This window comes from Scomber japonicus, chromosome 1 (assembly GCF_027409825.1).
Source record: "Scomber japonicus isolate fScoJap1 chromosome 1, fScoJap1.pri, whole genome shotgun sequence".
Classification (NCBI taxonomy): Eukaryota; Metazoa; Chordata; class Actinopteri; order Scombriformes; family Scombridae; genus Scomber; species Scomber japonicus.
The window spans coordinates 13007529-13026922 of NC_070578.1; the positions used below are offsets into that span (position 1 = coordinate 13007529).

General features: G+C 38.6%; 1 protein-coding gene across 1 annotated transcript; it reads left to right on the forward strand.

Annotated features, from left to right (window-relative positions):
- Positions 1-3856: 3856 nt before the first annotated feature.
- mmp2 (matrix metallopeptidase 2) lies at positions 3857-18346 on the forward strand. The gene is made up of 13 exons (XM_053319073.1): positions 3857-4182; positions 4388-4614; positions 5507-5655; positions 6577-6705; positions 7467-7640; positions 8415-8588; positions 9379-9552; positions 9932-10087; positions 10213-10339; positions 13889-14025; positions 14663-14822; positions 15123-15232; positions 17187-18346. The coding sequence occupies exons 1-13, from the start codon at positions 4027-4029 to the stop codon at positions 17288-17290; spliced, it is 1977 nt and encodes a 658-aa protein (XP_053175048.1). The 5' UTR covers positions 3857-4026; the 3' UTR covers positions 17291-18346.
- Positions 18347-19394: the final 1048 nt, after the last annotated feature.

The window sequence follows — 19394 nt, forward strand, 5'->3', positions numbered from 1 at the left end:
ATTTCCATCTGCTGTCGCCGTCCTCTGCCACAGTGTGGTGCCGACACCGCTGTCTTGGAGCGAGGCAGGGCCAGCCCCGTGTCCTATAAACACACACAAATCATTTACATGCTGTACTCATCAAAGGCAACTCTTCCTCATCTCCACAGAGATTTGCTGCTGATCTGAGCTTCCAATATTGCATCTCAGAGCGTTGCGGCTAACCTTTGCAACTGCCAAGAATGTGATTAATTTTTTAAATACAGCTGTTGACCTATTATTGAGATGGAGAGGAGCCACGAGAGACACTCATCTCCTCTCCTCTGTATAATGGAATGCATTATTGCATCAGTGTTTACAAGGCGTGCTAAAAGAGAAACAGAATGAGGGAGAAAGCGTTAAATAAAGCAATTCGGCTAATGTTGCTTTGGGCCTTGTGCACACACAAAGTGTCAATCAAAACTTGCAATTCTTTGATTCATTGCAGTTTGCTCTGGCAGTTGCATCTGAGAGAAGAGTGGTGACACAATGTGGAACAATAATTACCCCACAGTGTTAAGTCCTCCAGTGTCTTGGTGCATTCATAAATAAAATATGTTCAAGATAATGGATTTATGTTCAATAATTCATCATCAGAATGTTTCAAACCGAGTGATATAATATGTGTCACAGTATTCTGTAACACAGTGCTTAGCCAAATTAAGTTATCTTGAAACCGATTTATTGACAGCGCTGTTGGTGCATTCATTTACTCAGCAACCATTGCTTAATTACTCCTGCAAAGCTAATAAAACAAACAATGCCAATAGACTGATTCTAAACCACTCAGTGTCAGTGTTAACTACACACACACCAAGGCTAAGTATGTATTCAAGCCTGAACTGAACAGCACTCAACATTACATGCTCAGAACTCTGAGTTGGAGTAAGAGGAGAGGAGTGGATGGAGCAGTAGTGGGGCTGTGATATTTGTCATTCATGACCTCAGTGTTAGCCAGCCGTATCGGCAGTTTGGTTTGATGATCCATCAGAGAATCTGTCTGGGTCCTTGCAAGAGCCAGAGGACCAGGATGAGGGAAGAGGGTGACATCCAGGGCTGCGGTCTGTTCAGCTGGACTTGGGTCAATCAGTGGGCTTGAAGATCCAGAGCCAGCTGGAGAGCTCTGATACGATTGGCCTTCATGTCCAGAATGTCCCATTCCTGGTCACAAGAGGAGGCAATGCTGGCATGCTGGAGGAAGCCACTCATCCTCATAATTAATGACATGAGTCTGTATAGTGTATGACCAGAGCAAACATATTGCAGCATTGCATTAAGTTGCGTTTGTACAACATGTAGAAATCCCTGAAAGTCATTCAAAATAAAAAAGAAATGCTCCATAATGAAGGTGACATGTTTGGTTTATATGTTACGGTGTAAACGCTGAAGTACAAATCAGCTCTACTAGTGTAAATCATTCCATAATACCACAATTGTGTTTACATCAGCCATCTCAGCAGCAAACAAATACAAATGGAAGAGATGCACTTGCAATCAACAGCAACAAGACACACATTTCCAAAAAAAAGCCAACATTTCATCAAAACACACACACATTGTGGGGTGCTTCAATTTAGAGGAAGCGTAAGCATTCTACGGAGGCAAAAAAAGAAAGAAAACAATTTACATGCAAATCAAACCTTATCATCTCAATCTCTTTATGCCAGTTTCGCCTGCAAAATTGCATTCATATGCACAAAGGCATTCAATTACTGTAGCTGTGGCTCAACTTTTCACATCTCAGCATTTTCTATTTGGAGAGGCAGGCCCATGTACATTTAATAGGTAGCCATTCTGTTCCCCGGCTCTGTGAGAGATCACTGTGAGTGTGTCAGTTAGAGGAGATGGCAGCATGTATCAGTGCATGAAATAAAGCTCCTGCTCCAAAGTGACAGGCCCTGGATATTGTTGGCAAATGGATGTTAAATTCACTCTGCAACCACCAACAGCAGCCCCGGCTATGAAAAATTAACTGTACTCTGGCTAAAGGGAAGGGAAATTGCTTTGCTAGATATACCACAAAATCCTGTTTGTGAGCTATCCATCTGTCAGATCTCTTTGCAAAAAAAGTCCTTCAGCTTTCTCTATTAAAGAGTCCGCGCTCATATGGTGTTCAGAGTAATCCACTATGAGAGCGGAAACAAAGAGAGATGTCAAAGAGAGTTAGAGTTAATCCTAAATCTATGCCATGGATCACAATTCGGTAAAGAAGACAGACTCCAAAGGTCTCAGTAGAGACATAGATGCAATGCACGTGTTAGCCACCAGGGGGCAGTGATACTCATGGCTGCAGCCTTTACCAATTGTGCAATTTATTTCAAATCAGTTCTTAGTTTAGCCACTGTCAGCTGCAACACAGTGAATTACATTTCGGGCACTGATTGAGAACCGGATTCAATGAACACTGAGGCTCTAATGAGTCACTGACCTGCAACATAATCCCATGTAGTACAAGATAATTACTACAGTTCAAGCTATCTCCCTAGAGTTACACAGGGATTAGTATAAAAAGAAACACAAAATACCTCAAATTAAAGAAACCACTTGTTAACATCATATACTGACAGCATTTTTTGCATAGGTGTCATAGCACACACTACAGCTAATAACATTAGTAAAAAGTAAGTTTGATTTGGGTTAGCAAATGATCATGCATTAACAGTGCATTCTGGGAAAGTTTCCTAATGACATTTTATAGTGTATGTGTAATTATTTATGCTTCCCTACAGTTTGAGCTTTCAATTTCAAGATGGTACATTTTAGAAAACTCTTTGTTTAATAAATGGCTAGCAAAATCCAGAAATGAGTAGGAATAATATTTATGTGTCAGGAATTAATAAATCTAAACAGTTATTTAATAGATTTCCAACTTTACGTATTTATTTCAAAAATACATTTTGCCACAAAAACTACATTTAGAAAAGGATAAGTCAGTGTCATGATGTGGTTCACAGGGCCTTTTTCAACGTGATACTGAATGACTTTTCACATCCCACCACCAGATGTCAACATAACACTTTAAACAACTCTGCGCCGAACTACAACTGGGTGTCACTGTTACTCTCTGCCAGGTGGAGTGATGTGACTATACACATGTTTAATGTTACTTTTACAGAAATAGCAGATTTTTATCTGCTGGAAAGCGAGTGATGGACCGAGCTGGAATCACAAAATGTATCTACAGATTCAACTGAGCAAAATTAAGCAAATATCATGTTCTAAGGACAATATTGTAATGTGGTGGAATGAGGTTTTCCAGATGTGGAAAAAAACAGTAAAAACACATCTGTAGTACTAAAAGGTGACAGATGTGCAAAATGCAACAAGCACTTTAAACTGTAATAAAAACACATGGAAACAGTATTGTGCACAGGTATTTTCAGGCATTAACAGATTAAAACAAAAGTTTGTAGCCTATTACTTTATTTTTTTTAAAAACGAGATAAAGTAAAACAGTTTTGAAATAAAATGGCACATCCATCATGCAAAAGTCCTGATCAATATGAAGTCGGTCACTGCGCGCACCTCACCGTACACGTCAAATAAGCATAACATAAATCAATGATAAAGTAATAAAATGTACACACAAGTTTTGAAAGGATCTTTAAAGCCAATAAGGGAATGGTAATGGACATTCACATCGATATCAGACTGCCTCAACTATCTGTTTTTTTCTTTCTGACTATTATATCCTTTAATCCTGCCCTCTTGAAAAATATTCCTATGAGATTTGTAGTCTCAACAAGAATGAGTGAGACATAAAACCACAATCATTCCTGTGTTTCATTGAGTGCGCCTCCTAACAACCTGGAGACTGCGCAGAAAGCGTCGGGGGAAAAGTGCATGTGCAAGCAGAAAAGAGAAAGTTCATAGAGGTGCAGGATGTCCCGTTAAGGAGGAAAAAAAGTCCTCCAGAGGAACAGAGGCAACACAAGCTGACGGACTGAAAGGACTGCAACCCAGAGCAAACGACGTTTACCATAACTTAAGTATTTTTAACGACTAAAAATGGGCTTTCCGACGATATTTAGTTGTCGTCGGATTGTTCTCAAAGTGTTTTTGGTTCAATTCATCGCCTTTCAGGCAACATATGCTGCCCCTTCGCCTATTATCAGGTTTCCTGGAGACGATACTACACCCAAAACAGACAAAGAAGTTGCCTTGGTAAGTTTATTGGTTGTTTTTCCTACAACTAAACCTAATTGGATCAGTCAGTTGTGAAGAGCAGATTTTACACTTGAAGTTGTAGAAGTGAGCAAATGAGGATAAGTGGAATAGGGAAAACACTTTATTTATTTAATTTCCCTTCAGTTTCGTGGCAATGCTTAGTTCTGGAGAGGTTAACCATTTTGATGTTTTTCTCCCTCAGCACTATCTGAACAAGTTTTATGGATGCCCACAAGACAGATGTAACCTCATGGTGCTTAAGGACACCTTAAAGAAAATGCAAAAGTTCTTCTCCCTCCAAGAAACTGGAGAGATTGATGCCAAAACAGTGGATATCATGAAAAAACCCCGTTGTGGTGTCCCAGATGTGGCCAATTACAACTTCTTCCACAGGAAACCCATGTGGCAGAAAAAAGATATCAGCTACAGGTCAGAGCATTTTGAATTATCCTGCAGTGTAAGTGTTTAAGCAAATTCTGCAACAGGCATTGTGTGTGGATTTCAGCCAGATGTAATAACATTAAAGCTGGATCCAGTAGAATTATAGCTATTGTAGACATAAAGCACACCAGGACAGGAAAGTTAGTCTATCAAAGAAATATAAAATAACCCAACCCTCCTGGAAAAAAAACAGTCCTTAAATCAAACCATATGTTTTAAGAACACTATTTGGACTGAGTTTGAGTTATACAGTAACACCAGTTTGAATTTAATTCCCAAAGTACTATTTGATGAGTGCAGAAAAATATAAGTGCAGGGCCGGAGACTGTTTACTTTGAGACATGGACCACAGCTTGGCCCTGCCTGACCCCCCCGAACCTTCCCATCAACATCCAGACCACCCCACCCCCATCCGCACAGTCTCAAAGCGCTTGCATCTTGTGTCTTGCTAAAACCAGCATTCCTACACAGTATGAGTCAGGTCTTTTGTTTTTGTTCTGTTTGAGGTTTACAACAATGTGGAATTGGTTTATTTATATCAGCGGTTTTGTGTGCCCCAATCATTCCAGCCCGTCTGCCTGTGTGTTTGTAAGAAAGACTGCAAGCCAAAGACAATAACAACCAGGAGATCTTAGACTTTAAGAAAAGGACTGTGTGGGAAATATAACAGGGTTTGTGGCTGAACTCTTGTTTCAGGAAGCATTTTCATGAGATGATTCATAGCTGTTTTTGGCTGCCTTTAGCTGAATTCTTTTCCATGATATCAAGAAGAGAAATTAAAGATCTTGAGATTGCTCTACACGCCTTTACGAAAAATGGACTATCTTGATTGCATTGCATGCATTGTTAATCTTAAATTGACTTTCTCTTTACTCTGCAGAATCCTGGGATATACTCCTGATCTAGATGAGGAGGTCATAAATGATGCTTTCTTCAGAGCCTTCAAAGTGTGGAGTGATGTCACCCCACTCACATTCACCCGCCTTATGGATGGAGAGGCTGACATCATGATAAATTTTGGCCGCAATGGTATGCCATGTAGACAAACATGATAATTCAGTTTATACAGAAGATACTGTACATGATATTTTCAAAATGTTTCACTAAATAAGCAAATTGCAGTAAACTGAGTTACAAATTAGCCCTATGTTCTTTTGCAGTGCAGTCGGGTGAAACTATTCTTGCATACTCAAACTTAGCAGATTCATACCATGCAACCTAAAGTTTATTGAAAAGTTTGATATTATCGTAACGATATCACTTCCACAGTGCCTAAATATCCCATAAAAAACCTGCAAACTTGTGTCATTTCTGATCTCTTGTGTTGGGACTTGCCAATTTGAGATAAAAATTCAAATATCTTCTCCAAAAGGGTTCTCTACACACTCTGCTAACAGAGTTATCACCAAGTTGAACTCTTTCAGGAGGATAAATGGACTCCGAGTTAGAAAAACAGCTGAACAGAAACTCTGTACTTTGTTGACTAATGGTGAAGGAGAAAGAACACCCACGTAATAACAGCCACACCCCACCACTTTGAAAAAGAATGGGAATTGTAGTTATATCGCAAATAAGTAGAGTCATTCCAATAAAAACAACCATTAGATATTTACAGTCAGTGTAATGATACGTATCTCTCTCGTCTGACCAGAGCTAACCCTGTAGAGAATCCCGTAATTACAGCGGAACACAAACAAAATCCAGCCACTTCAGAAGATGTGAGGCAGCTGTTTTAGAAATAAAAATATTTAGGAATATTTTTGATATTTTCACACACACATAAATGTCAGAAATTTTAATTCTGTAATTTTTTTGTTATTTTTATTTCTTCTTGTAACCAGTAATACTTACTGACTAAAAAGCTACTTCCCTGCTGGCTGCCATCAGCAAAAGAAAAAGAAAAAAAATCTGTCATCTTGAAGTTTTATTATTCAATGATGTCATCAACAGAGCATGGAGATGGTTACCCCTTCGATGGTAAAGACGGCCTCTTGGCTCATGCTTTTGCTCCCGGGCCAGGAATTGGGGGAGACTCCCATTTTGATGATGATGAGCAGTGGACGCTGGGAGAAGGCCAAGGTAAAGCAGATCAGCAGAAACACTCTTTAACAAATTGTACTTAATATATAATAATATATTATATAATATTTAAGCCTACATAATCTTTCACTAAAACACCCAGTAGCATAATATTTTTATATTTTTCTACCTTTTTTAAAAGGATTTGATTTGATTTTGATTTGAAAATCTTTAATGTCCCTGAATCAAAAAAAGGTATAGGTGATGTGCACTGGTACGTGTCAGGTGTGGTGACAGTACAACTCTACACTAATTTCAACAGTGATAAGACTAATTTGACTTTCAAATACTTTGTTTTGATTGTTTTCACTTTGTCTGAACTTTCTGGCACTCAATATGACAAACCTCAGCCATCTGGAAGCTGAATTTAAAAAAAAAAAAAATCTCTGCACACATTTGTATTTGCACACATTGACCCAGATAGGTTCATGTATTTCCTATGATTTAGATCCTCTTGTCTGGATTGATCACAGAAGTAGTGCAGAAGTAATCTATAAACCTATTTTCTCCTGTATGAAGGCGCCAAAGAAGTCTCACAACATGTAGATGAACTCTTTTATTATCATATCAATGCGTTTGCAGGTTTTATCCCATTCACTACAAATCATCACTTTATATTGTGTCTGTTTGGCTCACCATTTTTTTGATGTTTTTCTCATATTCTAGACAACATACAGAAACGGGGTTTTGGAAAAATGTATGAGAGTAATATATGTTTTATAATAAATTAATAAGAATATGATCCATACTCGTCTTGACAGTGGTGAAGGCAAAGTTCGGCAATGCTGATGGAGAGTTCTGTAGATTCCCCTTCCTTTTCATGGGCACTGAGTACAACAGCTGTACATCTCAGGGCCGTGACGACGGCTTCCTGTGGTGCTCCACCTCTTACAACTTTGATGAAGATGGCAAATATGGCTTCTGTCCCCATGAGTGTGAGTTGACTGTCTTGTTCCTTTTTTACCTAACAATGTAGCACAGCAATGTGTGTCATTAAGAAGTCTTCTTTTAACACATTTGTAGTATTCCATCTGTAATGATTTGTAATGCTATGGCCTTACCCAACCTTAGCAGCACTAGTGTCATGCCCTACTTGCATCTTACAGCACCAAAAAGAAATGTAGTGGTTTCTTTATTCGCACTGACCAGGCAATACTTTATATCAAATTATTTCTATACTCCAATCTGTTCTGCTGCTTTTGGACAGAAAGAAAGTAGGTTGGACAGTATGCCAGGAAAGTGTTGTTTTTTTTTGTTTGGAGTGGATTATGGGATATTTCTTTTCCAAGTTACTGCCCCACTTTAGAACACTGGGCTTTGTCAAACATTTTGTTTATCTGTGTTATGTTGCTGTCCATGGTACTAACATGATTGCATGCCTATTACAGATAACTGCCAAAGTACACATGTACAAAGTTGTTTTATATGGTGGGAACATGAGTGAGGCTAGTTTGTACTGGAGCTGTCTGTTCTATTAAGCTTTTACACTGATGTAAAAAAAAGAATCTACTCAACCTGTTTTTGTGTATCTCCTTTTTCTTTTCTTCTGAGAACCTTTGTCTTTCATCATTACTGAAAGGTCAAAAAGTCTTAGTTGTTTGAAATGATCATGATATTTGTTTTACATTGAAATATGTAAAACTGTACAGTGTTACATATTATTGAATTTCTATAACACTTCTTTGTATTTGTTGATATTTGTTTTACAGTACTCTTTACCCTGGGTGGAAATGGCGATGGTGCTCCATGTAAATTCCCCTTCAACTTTCAGGGAGAAAAGTATGATGGATGCACCACTCAGGGCAGGGATGATGGGTATCGCTGGTGTGCCACTACAGAGGACTATGACCGTGACAAATCATTTGGCTTCTGCCCTGAGACTGGTAGGTGGTGTCATATATCTATTATGTCAGACTATGTTTTTCACATTATAGGATCCAAGGAAAATGCTTGGTCATGCAGATATCAACATTTGTTTGCACGCTATACATTGTCTTCAGTTTATGTGTCCTGTTTATGTTGAAGGTAATAGACGAAGTGTGTTTTCCTGGAGGGGTAAATTTTGATTCACAGTGTATGGTGGCCTGCCGTGTGTTGGGCTCTACAGGAATGCTCCAGCTGGGGTTTTAGGTCTTGCTCGTGGTCTGCAGAATGGCTGTGAAAGTATTTTAATGTGCAGTGGCGGGGCTTATTTTCCATTCTGTCAGTGGGACTGGTTTTAGGGTTGAGGTAGTGTAAAAAAAAAGGGAGAGAGACAGTGAGATAGACTGAGAGAGGTATGACCACTGGGGTTTTCATCTGGTTCTAATTGAGCAGGAATGTAGCTTTGTTGTAAAGCCTTGTGTGATAGCTTGTGAAGAATAAAAAAATATTTTCTTGAAAAAAAAAAACTGCAGAAAAACCAGATTGCCAGATTGAAAATTATCTTTCTTTGAAAGAAAATCAATTTGGGCGGGTGCTTGTTGGTAGTGTGCCTAGTGGATTAGTTATTGATGTCATGTGTATTGTGTCAGTGCTTTCATGATGCTGTTTTCAACACCATCTGCACTCATTTCACAATATAATGTAAACCAAATTTTACTTGGAAATGTTGGCATATGAATGAGTTCATAAGACAGAGAAAAGAACTAAGTTTTTCACTTTCATAGCTTTGTCTTTGTGTGCTCTTTCCAGCCATGTCAACAGTTGGAGGAAATTCAGAGGGAAGTCCCTGTGTCTTCCCCTTCACCTTCCTGGGAGATACGTACGATTCCTGTACTTCATCTGGACGCAGTGATGGCAAGATGTGGTGTGCCTCCACTAAGAATTACGATGATGACCGCAAGTGGGGTTTCTGCCCTGACCAAGGTATGATGCAATGAAAACATGGGCCAATAGTTTTCGTGGACAGTTCGTGCTGTGGTGCTGGGATGAGCAGACAAAGTGAATTTCCCTCTTAGGACAATGAAATGAGTTCCAGACGGTTTTGATTAAACCTGTGCATTAGTCACTTACTTACTGTAAAAGGCACATTCACAACAAGTATCAAAATCATGCAATAGGTCAGGTGAGTTTAGAGAAATACTTGTCTATCTGAATCATCCTGATGGTTGAAATCTGTTTTTCGACAGAAATGTATTTCTATCTTATTGTGGAAGCTCAAATAAGATGCCTCTTATATGATTTGTCATTCTTTGAGTGCACTGTATATAACAGGAAGATACTTCACTGTGTTGCATGTTTCCAGGCTACAGTTTGTTCCTGGTTGCAGCCCATGAGTTTGGTCATGCCCTTGGCTTGGAGCACTCTCAGGACACCGGAGCATTGATGGCCCCCATTTATACCTTCACTAAAGACTTCAGACTTTCTCAGGATGACATCAAAGGCATCCAGGAGCTCTATGGTGAGATGAAATGTGATTCATGGCTTGTTTCCCAGACAGGGATTAAACCTAATACAAGAATCAAAACAGGAAAGGAAAGATGAATGTGTCTTAAGTACAGTATGTAATTACTCTGTTATTTACAGGTACGCAAACAGGCAAACCTGTGCCTCCAACACAGGGACCCGTCACTCCCATGGACATCTGCAAAGAGCCAGTTGTCTTTGATGCTGTAGCACAGATCAGAGGAGAGACTTTCTTCTTCAAGGACAGGTAATCAAATAAAACAGGAAATGTTAACGCTGTTTTGACCAGAACTAGACTTCAGCAAGCGTACATATGACAGATATGATCAAATGGATAGGACCACTACCAAACGCTAGCTCCAATGTTTTCTCTGGCTCTAAATGATATGATGTGAAGTCTATTTGTCACTCTTAATACTTGAAAGCACTTACACATTCTGCCTGATTTCCTATCTATGATCTATGGGGTGAACATTCAAACAAAACAGTAGCCTTTTTATACTTACAATGAAAAGGGCAGCCTACACAAGTTAGATCTCATAATCATTTTTCCTCACCAACAATGAGCAGTTTGACATGAGGTTTCCTGTTAATTATTGTTTCTTATATTGGAATTTTGTGCCATGTGAAGATTGTGGTTTATATACTTGTTTCCTGATGTGACAATTAGTTCAATGGATAAACAGGCTGTTCCGCTACTCACCCAGTAACAGTCGAAGTAGTCATTAGTCATAAACACTGTGTACACTCCTCCACAGGCGCCACTGAATTAAAAGCCTTGTAAGCTTACTGTGTGTCTACTGGCTGACCCCATGTGGAAGAAGAGTTTCATGAAGTGATGTGGTTTGGTCGACAGTCTTTGTGAGTCAGTGTATTTTCCCGTAGGAAGATGAACATTTTCATCACAATTGTTACATTTTCAGATTTTCCAGGATGCTTATTCAGAACAATAATGTGGTAGAAAAAGAGCTGATACAAAATACAAATAACATCCTTGTTAGTTATAATGTGTAAACATCTCTAGCTGTACTGCATAAGATCAACGTATTGCAATTTCAGGGTCAACAGAGCTGTAGATCTGTCATGGCCTCGCTGGAAATGTGTCCAAAGCAAACAGGCCAGCAGACTGCCGTACCAAAGAGTCTAGTCTTTCAGTTAGCCTGGTTTTCCTCCCCGAGAACCTGGAGTTAGAAACTTTGAGAAACAAGCCACAATCCTGCTCATAAATCTTGCTTTAATACAAAATTACTTTTCACCTTGCTTTGGCTCTGTTCCACACATTTGCAATGATCAGCGGTGCAGCACAGGAACTCACAGAACGTTCTGTAGACCATGAAACTTTGGCCCCTTGTTTGTAAATCAAGCAGGGTTGAAACTTGATTCTCTGTGGTTCAAGATGCTTTAGTAGTCTTAAGATTTAGAGCAATTATTTTGAACTCTATAACAGACAAATGGATGTATGTGATTATCGTCTGAATCGTTGATTTGCTATTGGGGTATTGGTAGCTATATTACTCATCATATAATGTTTTATTTGATTCAGAGGATTATACCACTCTTAAGTTATGTGCAGCTGGCCCAGTCTCAATGAATGTTTAAACTATCATAATCCAGCACAATGGTTTTCAGCCAGCGAATAAAGGCACATTGGTCTGCCATGTACAGTAGCTTCAATATGTCAAAAATCACAGCTTAAGTTCAGTAAGGATATGTTGCATTTACCTCACTCAGATTGACTTATTGTATATTTAGACTTTCCCAACATCAAAAGAACATTTGGCTTCATGATTGGCCATGTCTAGCTGTTTGTTGGCTCTCCTGTGTGACTTCACAAGCCTTTGTCTGATATTTTCAAGCAATTGTTGATTTGATACGTCTTAAATTTCAGTCGCTACAGTATGTAAAAACATGTCAAAGACTGAGAAATGATGCATAGACGTGGGAGAGAAATTGAGGACAGAGTATTCTCAAGGTACTGAAGTGAACGCATAGTACAGTATATCTCTCCAAAGTCTGAGATTAGTAAGTTTCATTATGGGCCTGTTGAGTCTGACCTTCACAGAGACTTAATGAGTTGCCTGAAGGCCATGTCAGGTTTGTAAGCTGCAGAGCTCTGCTACAAGCCAGGTTATATAACTTCAAATAAAAGTGATGACCTCTGGGCTCCAGGACTAATGCTCACTTAACTCTCCTGTTTTAAAAGTGGAATCCCCCCCCTTTTTCCCAGCTCAGCATATTTATAATATAGGACAAATCTTGACATGATGTAATGAGTAATACTTTTAGCACTCCCTGAGCTCAGCATAAAAGTGTGTGTCTGTCTGGAGAAAGCAATTATAAAGTCTGTCTCATAGAGACAGTTTACCCAACCCACTGATTAGGTTCCTTCTGCATGTATGGCTCAATTTTACTAAAGAAATATTCACAGTGATCTGTTTCAAGTAACCTAACCTAACCCTATGTGTGTGTGCTTATATCTTAGCCTGCAGCAATCAAGAGCTTATTGTAATTGGCAGTATTTCCTTAAAGCAAGTCAGTACATACAGTAATATATATATGAAGCCAAGTTTCAGTAAAAGTACTGGGGACATCTTTCACAGCCAGATGGCCTCTCTAACCGACTTGCAACCTTATCAGGTCTCCACTGGACAGCAAGGAGACTTGTCATTGAATCAAAGGCTAAAATAGTGGGTTTTGCACCCATTTACTGCTAATCACGTTCTTTACATCCCTGCTAACAATTTTCTGAGGCATTATGTGATGTTTTGATATTTAAATTTATTTATTTATAACATGCAGACTTTAAGAATCCATCATGGCTGCAACATTTGATTTCAAAGTGAGATTATTGTTGCATCATAAAGCAGTGCAGACCATTAACATCAACCTGCATTACCACACTGCAACAAATATGAAGTCTCAATTTTATATAAAAGTAGCAACTTAAAAGGTGATGAACATTCAAAAATCTAAAATACATACAGTAGCAGTCAAGAGTTTGGACAGACTTTCTCTTCAAGTTAACGGGAAGGTTTATCTAAACCTTTGTCTGCTATCATATGTAATTCCACTATATTGGCAAGTCTGTCCTCTTTACTAGCCACTATCACTGCAGTTATGCAGTCCACTTAGGCTGATACATATATATTTTATTTAATAGAGACAGGAAGTAAAGGCAGAAAAAGGACAGAGCGATAAGAGGATAACATTAGAAATATAATACACAGTTCAAACCCTCTGGATATTGTTGCTGCACAGCATGAACTCACCAGAACACACAAACACACAAAAAAAATAATTGTATTTATTCTTGGCTAGTTTCAAAATCAAAGTATCCTTTTTCATCCCCATAAATGCAAACAAAACGTTGGGTATGTGGCACATACTGTATAATATTCATGTATGTTAGTGAAGTTTTATGCTCATCTCCATTTTATCATTATCCTAACTCCTCTTTGCAGTTGGCAGATCTTTTTCTTTTTAAAAAATAGGTCAGTGGAAAAGAGTTTGGGAAGCTGCCGTTGTTGTGCAGCTGTGTATTGGAAATCCGGGCAAGATGGGTCTTGTTCCGCTGGCGTCGGCAGCCTTAGTCCTAACGAGAACCAGATGCTCATGAATCAGGCCATTGTGGCTGACTCGGCCAGTGAACACTTGCACTAAAACCCCCTTTATACACACACATACACTTCCCTCACCTCTTCATCATCTCCCCCAGCCCCTCTTTCACTCTCACTCTTATTTCATCCTCAGCTCATCTACCTCACGATCACTCACCCACTCATTCTCTCTCTGCCAGGTTCCTGTTCAGGTCAGTCAACTTCAGAAGCAAGCCCAGTGGACCTTTACTAGTGGCCACCTACTGGCCTGACCTGCCTGCCAAGATAGATGCTGTCTATGAAAATCCAGTGGATGAAAAAACAGTCTTTTTCGCAGGTATGCTAGAGAAAACAAGGAACTGGAAAGAAACGTCTGATTTAGAGCTGAGACTTATGTCAGATGAACTGTTCATATTATCCCTGCACTTTTGCGGTGATCAGACAAAACAGACAGTTCCACTTCCATGAGTAATGAAGAGGTGTCTTCACTCTTTTACCATTTGCATGCCTTTCCCTTAACAGTCAGTTGTTTCAACTAACTGAAACATTAGGAGAAGCAGGAATGTTGGCTGAGCACTCTGCTGTGTGGTGTGCACTCTTGGGACACTTGAGATATTCCACAATACTTATTAGTGGTTCATGATGCATTCTTTGCATTTTACTAATATGACAACCTTCCTGAATACTGATGGGATTTACATAATATATTTGTCAGCTTTGAAGAAATTTAACAGCAGAGCTGGTTTAGCTATTGGGGAAACTTTCTACCTTGAAAAGTTAACTGAAGGTTTCACACAGATGATATTCTGTACAGTCCACATTATAATATACTTGGTTTATAGATTTGTTGGAATATGGGATAATAACCTGAACAGACAGTTCTATGTTTAAATAATTACCTTGCATCAAGAAAACATATGTTCTCAATGTTATTTTAGCTGAGTTCTACTTTCCTACTTACTCTTCTCTCCCAGGCAACGAGATCTGGATCTACAAAGGAGATAACTTGGAGAGAGGCTACCCCAAGAGGCTATCCAGCCTTGACCTCCCCACCGACCTGCAGCAAATCGACGCTGCCTTCAACTTTAGAAAGAACAGCAAGACATACTTGTTTTCTGGGGACAAATTCTGGAGGTGAGAAGCCAAGGTTTCACAAACACTAGAGCCTAGTGTTCATGTAAACACCCTGGCTTGTGTTTATTTGTGTCATCACCTCTTATTACTGTACTGGGCTACGTCTAGATTTATTTAGTACCTAAACTGCACTGTAAACCACAACAGCTCTGTTAACCCTTGCATAACATACAAATTTATGGTGTTGACAATTAACTCTGATCTCCATGGAAATGTTTGATTTGTGTGTGTGTGTATTTTTGGAAGTTGTGAAATATTTATGAAGTTTATAAATGCACTTTAATATGTGTTTGTATACAGATACGATGAAAATGCACAGAGAATGGACCCTGGCTTCCCCAAACTTATTGCTGATTCCTGGAATGGCATCCCAGATGGCATTGACTCTGCCTTCAGTCTCAATGGAATTGGTAAATCTTTTTTATTTATTTAGAATAGTAATAAATGTGTAGACTAAAGCCATTAGAAAATTAAAGAACCAGTTAAGATTTGCAGCATAGTGTTTTGTTAAACATTACTACATACAATTCCATTTTCCAAGCAGCTAGTGGTTGCAGGTCCAGTCATTACAGCATAAAAATACAATGCAAACACGCTGAGGTTTAACCCGTAAAATATTTACCATTGTCACCACCTTAATTCTGCATTTTAGAGTGCTAAAGTAATCAGCACTTAACAGAAAATACAGGAAATGCCATTAGTTTGTCATTAGTATTTAAACTGAAATACTGGACAAATTAAAATGTTGACATCATTAAGGACACTAGAAGAATGTCAGAGGAAGGTTTAAGTTATTACAGTCATGAGAAGGACATGAATGTGTTTACCAAATTTACTGGAAATCCATTAAATAGTAGTCGAACCACAAATATCAACCTCATAGTAGCATGAGATGAACCAGGGAATCACAAAAGTCAGAAGGTTATGTTGCCTGGGATACCTCAATGAACAAAGCTGTGTGCCAGTCCATCCAGTAGATGTTAAAACTTTGACCTGCTGGTAGGAAAAGTCATCAAAATGCATCCTCTGGGCACCATGGATGTCTGTACCAAATTGCATGGCAATCCATTTGATATCTGTCAGAGCATTTAACTAAAAAACAAAAAAAGTCAACTTTTTGGTGGTGCTTGAGGAAAGGTCAGATAATGATCAAAGTCATAAGGCTTCATTCTGTGGGGACCATGGATGTCTATTCAAAATGATATGGTAATCCATCTGATAGATGACATGTTTCAGTCTGGACCAAACTGGTGGACTGAGTAACTGACAGCCTGATATTGTATATTCTTGGTAGGAGTTAACCAGTGATCACATCACTTTGTGACAACATGCTGCCACTTCATATTCTACCAATTACTCTGAGAAGGGCGATACAATTTAGTCTAGAAGTAAACCAACAATGATCCATCTTGCACCTACCCAGTCTTTTGAATCTCCCATAAAAACCAGGAGAAAGAGGATTTTGTAGAAACTGTCATGGTTCTTTGATCATAACATGGCTGGTGCTCTGCATGCTACAGTAGTTGACTGTCTGCAGACTGGCATTCCTAGTTAGATTGCAGACAAATCCAGTCGGCTCTATCTGTGGGTCTGGCTCTGTGCCTCTGTCAATAAAACTGCTCATATACCAGAACCAGTAAGTGATGACGCCATCTAGCAAGAAATGAGCTGTTTAGAGGAACTGACTACACAAAGAAGATGAGAGTAAATCAGGCCAAAGGGAGGAGTTCAGAAGTTAGGGAGTCATCTGTGGTTGGATGTTGATAGAATAGATTCAGGAGGAGAGCAGTTGCTTCATATCTCTTACTCAAAGCTTTAATTCACTGTGAGTGAATAACACACGGCAGTTTATGTGAAAGCCAGTATAAGGTGGTGAATTTTAGGCATGATACTGGTAAACTTCCTCTGAGACTGACACCGCCAACCTCCTTGGGGTTAGAGGTGGTATGTAGATTTTTGTCGATGGCAAGCAACCAGGGATTTTTCCATTACTCTCCTAACATACACAGTACTGTAAGCGTCACATAGCCCCTTCCCCACACAGCTAACAAACAAATTTATATAAAGCAAGTCTGTGCACCTCTACAGAGGTGCCTCTGTATGCTTCATGATTAGCATAATTCAGTAAGAGGCTCAACACTGGTTTAAGCAGAAGCTGATTTGTAATTTTAATACTTTTTACATTGATTGAAACTCATACTGTGTATATTATTTTATTGAAGCTTGGTGATTTTACTATTTATGCGTTGATTGTTTTCACCTTGTTTTTTAAGCAACTCCTTTTTAAGCTATAGAAAATAGAAATTATATTTTCAGAATAGTTTTTTAAAGACAGTATGTGTGTACTGTGCTTGTCTTTACCAGATTACAGCTACTTCTTCAAAGGCAACCACTATTTCAAACTTGAGGACAGGAGTTTGAAGATTGTCAAGTTGGGTGAAATCACAAAGGACTGGCTTGGTTGCTGAGCATTTCCAAAATGTCTTGCAACTGGCTAACTCCTGTGATGACCTCATGAGGACATTGCCATAATATTGTACACAACTTGAGGTCGCCGCAGTGCACACTGTTGTAATGTTTTTATCTTGGCAACTCTGCACGCTTCCGTGGGAGTCATGTCCCTTCCAGCCTGTATAACCAGCCTCCAGCTTTGTAGAAAGGCACCTCGGGACCTTCTGCACTGGCTGAACTTAGGCAACTGGATATTTGCTATATTACTGTGTGGTAATGACTTTTTTATGTGTTATGCTGATGCAGATTTCTTACAATGTGTACCCCCTGTTTTTTGTTTTGTTTTATGTTTATTTTGGTTTGTTTGTTTGTTTTTAAAACTCAGACATCGGGTATGTCCACACTGCATTGAAAGCAGTGCTGTACTGTGCTGTGAGATATTGCCTTTTTATGCAAATTTGATTCTGTTGTGAAGCATATGAGGAATTCATGTTGGCTTAGAATTACTTGTATGTACAACTTACAGTTTTATAAATGTATCAGTTTTAATTAAGTAATTTTCTCATTGTTGTGCAATACATTTGAAAAAATGAAATTGCACAATGTGTCTGACCGAAAATGGTGCTTTAGAAATTGCTTTTTGCATATAGTCCTATATATCTATACACTTTATATTCAGTGTAACTATGCCTGATGGGACTACTTAGTATCCTCTGGATGTCAGAAAGTAGTACTCGCAGGCACACATTATTCTCCATTTGGTTAGCACTTTGTATAGGACTATATATGGGAACTGCACAATATGGAGCCCAAATGATTGTCATGGCAACTCCAACTTTGCATTTCCCTTGACTAATGGTACAGAAAGATTAAAGGCACAGGTTGCCTGTAGAGGCTGTATAGGTTTGTTGCATGATGGAATCATGACAAGAGTACCACAGTAGTATTGTTTAATAATCTTTTTTTTTTAAGATTTTACTTGTCTCTTTCTTGGGATCTGACAATACAGTCAATGTTTTCTGTTGTTTGTAATGCTTGTGCACTTTGTTACTGTCATCAATAAAGATGGTCAATATCATGTGGATCAGTGATAAACAGAGAAAGGTCTCTGTATACAAACAAAAAGAATGAGTGATTGACACAGTTATGGGCTTTCAATTGAGCTTATAGATTCAGCAATTACTAAATTACAGTGATGAAAGAAGTATTCATATTTACATAAATATAATTAGCCACGATGTTAAGTACTTGTTATGAGTAAAAACCCTGTTTTTTCAAATGAATACCTAAGTAACAGTACCAGTATGGATATTACCATGGCCTACGGGCAATCTAGGCAAATGCTCAGGACACTTGAGCAGAAAGAGGCCCTCAGAGAAGGGAGGAAAAAATGTGTGTGCTTATTTTTTTATTTTTTGTTGAGCTTCACAGAAATACAACACAAGGCTTGATCCATTCTCTCAATGTTGATTATGATCACTGTCCGAAACCTAGTAAGTCCAAAACAAAATATGTTACAAGGTTTCCACCCAACAGAAGGGCTATTCAATCAGTATAAAATAAGAGTTGTTTGGGGGGCATGGGCGTCAGTGCCCACGGGCCCTGGGGGGACTAATCTGGCCTTGAGTATTATTAGTAGGCTACTACTGTTTTAAATATATTAACATATTTTATTATAAAGACTAATACATAATGTAAACAGCATTTTAAAAGTGCTGTATTGCTGGGTATATCTAGCCTTTACACTATCTACAAAAGTTTATAAGATAAATCTTTTGTATGGAAAATCTACTCTGTAACTTTATAGCATTGAAATGAATGTAGTGGTACAATAATTTCTTCAAAAAATGAAGAAGTAGCATAAAATGAAAATTTGAAGGCTAATAAAACTTACATAAGAATAATACCTGAGTAAATGAAGGCTACTTTCTTCATGATCTACTTTCTATAACTGTTTAAAAAAACATGACAAGATGGAGATGGACTGTCTCACATGAGGATTTTTGTAATGAAACGGTGCCATCTAGTGGACATTTATGAGAGGTTTTAAACAAACGTGTCGGTACGTCACATTATTCCTCTGAAATCTGTGCTCATTCGTTATTGTTCATCATAGCTATA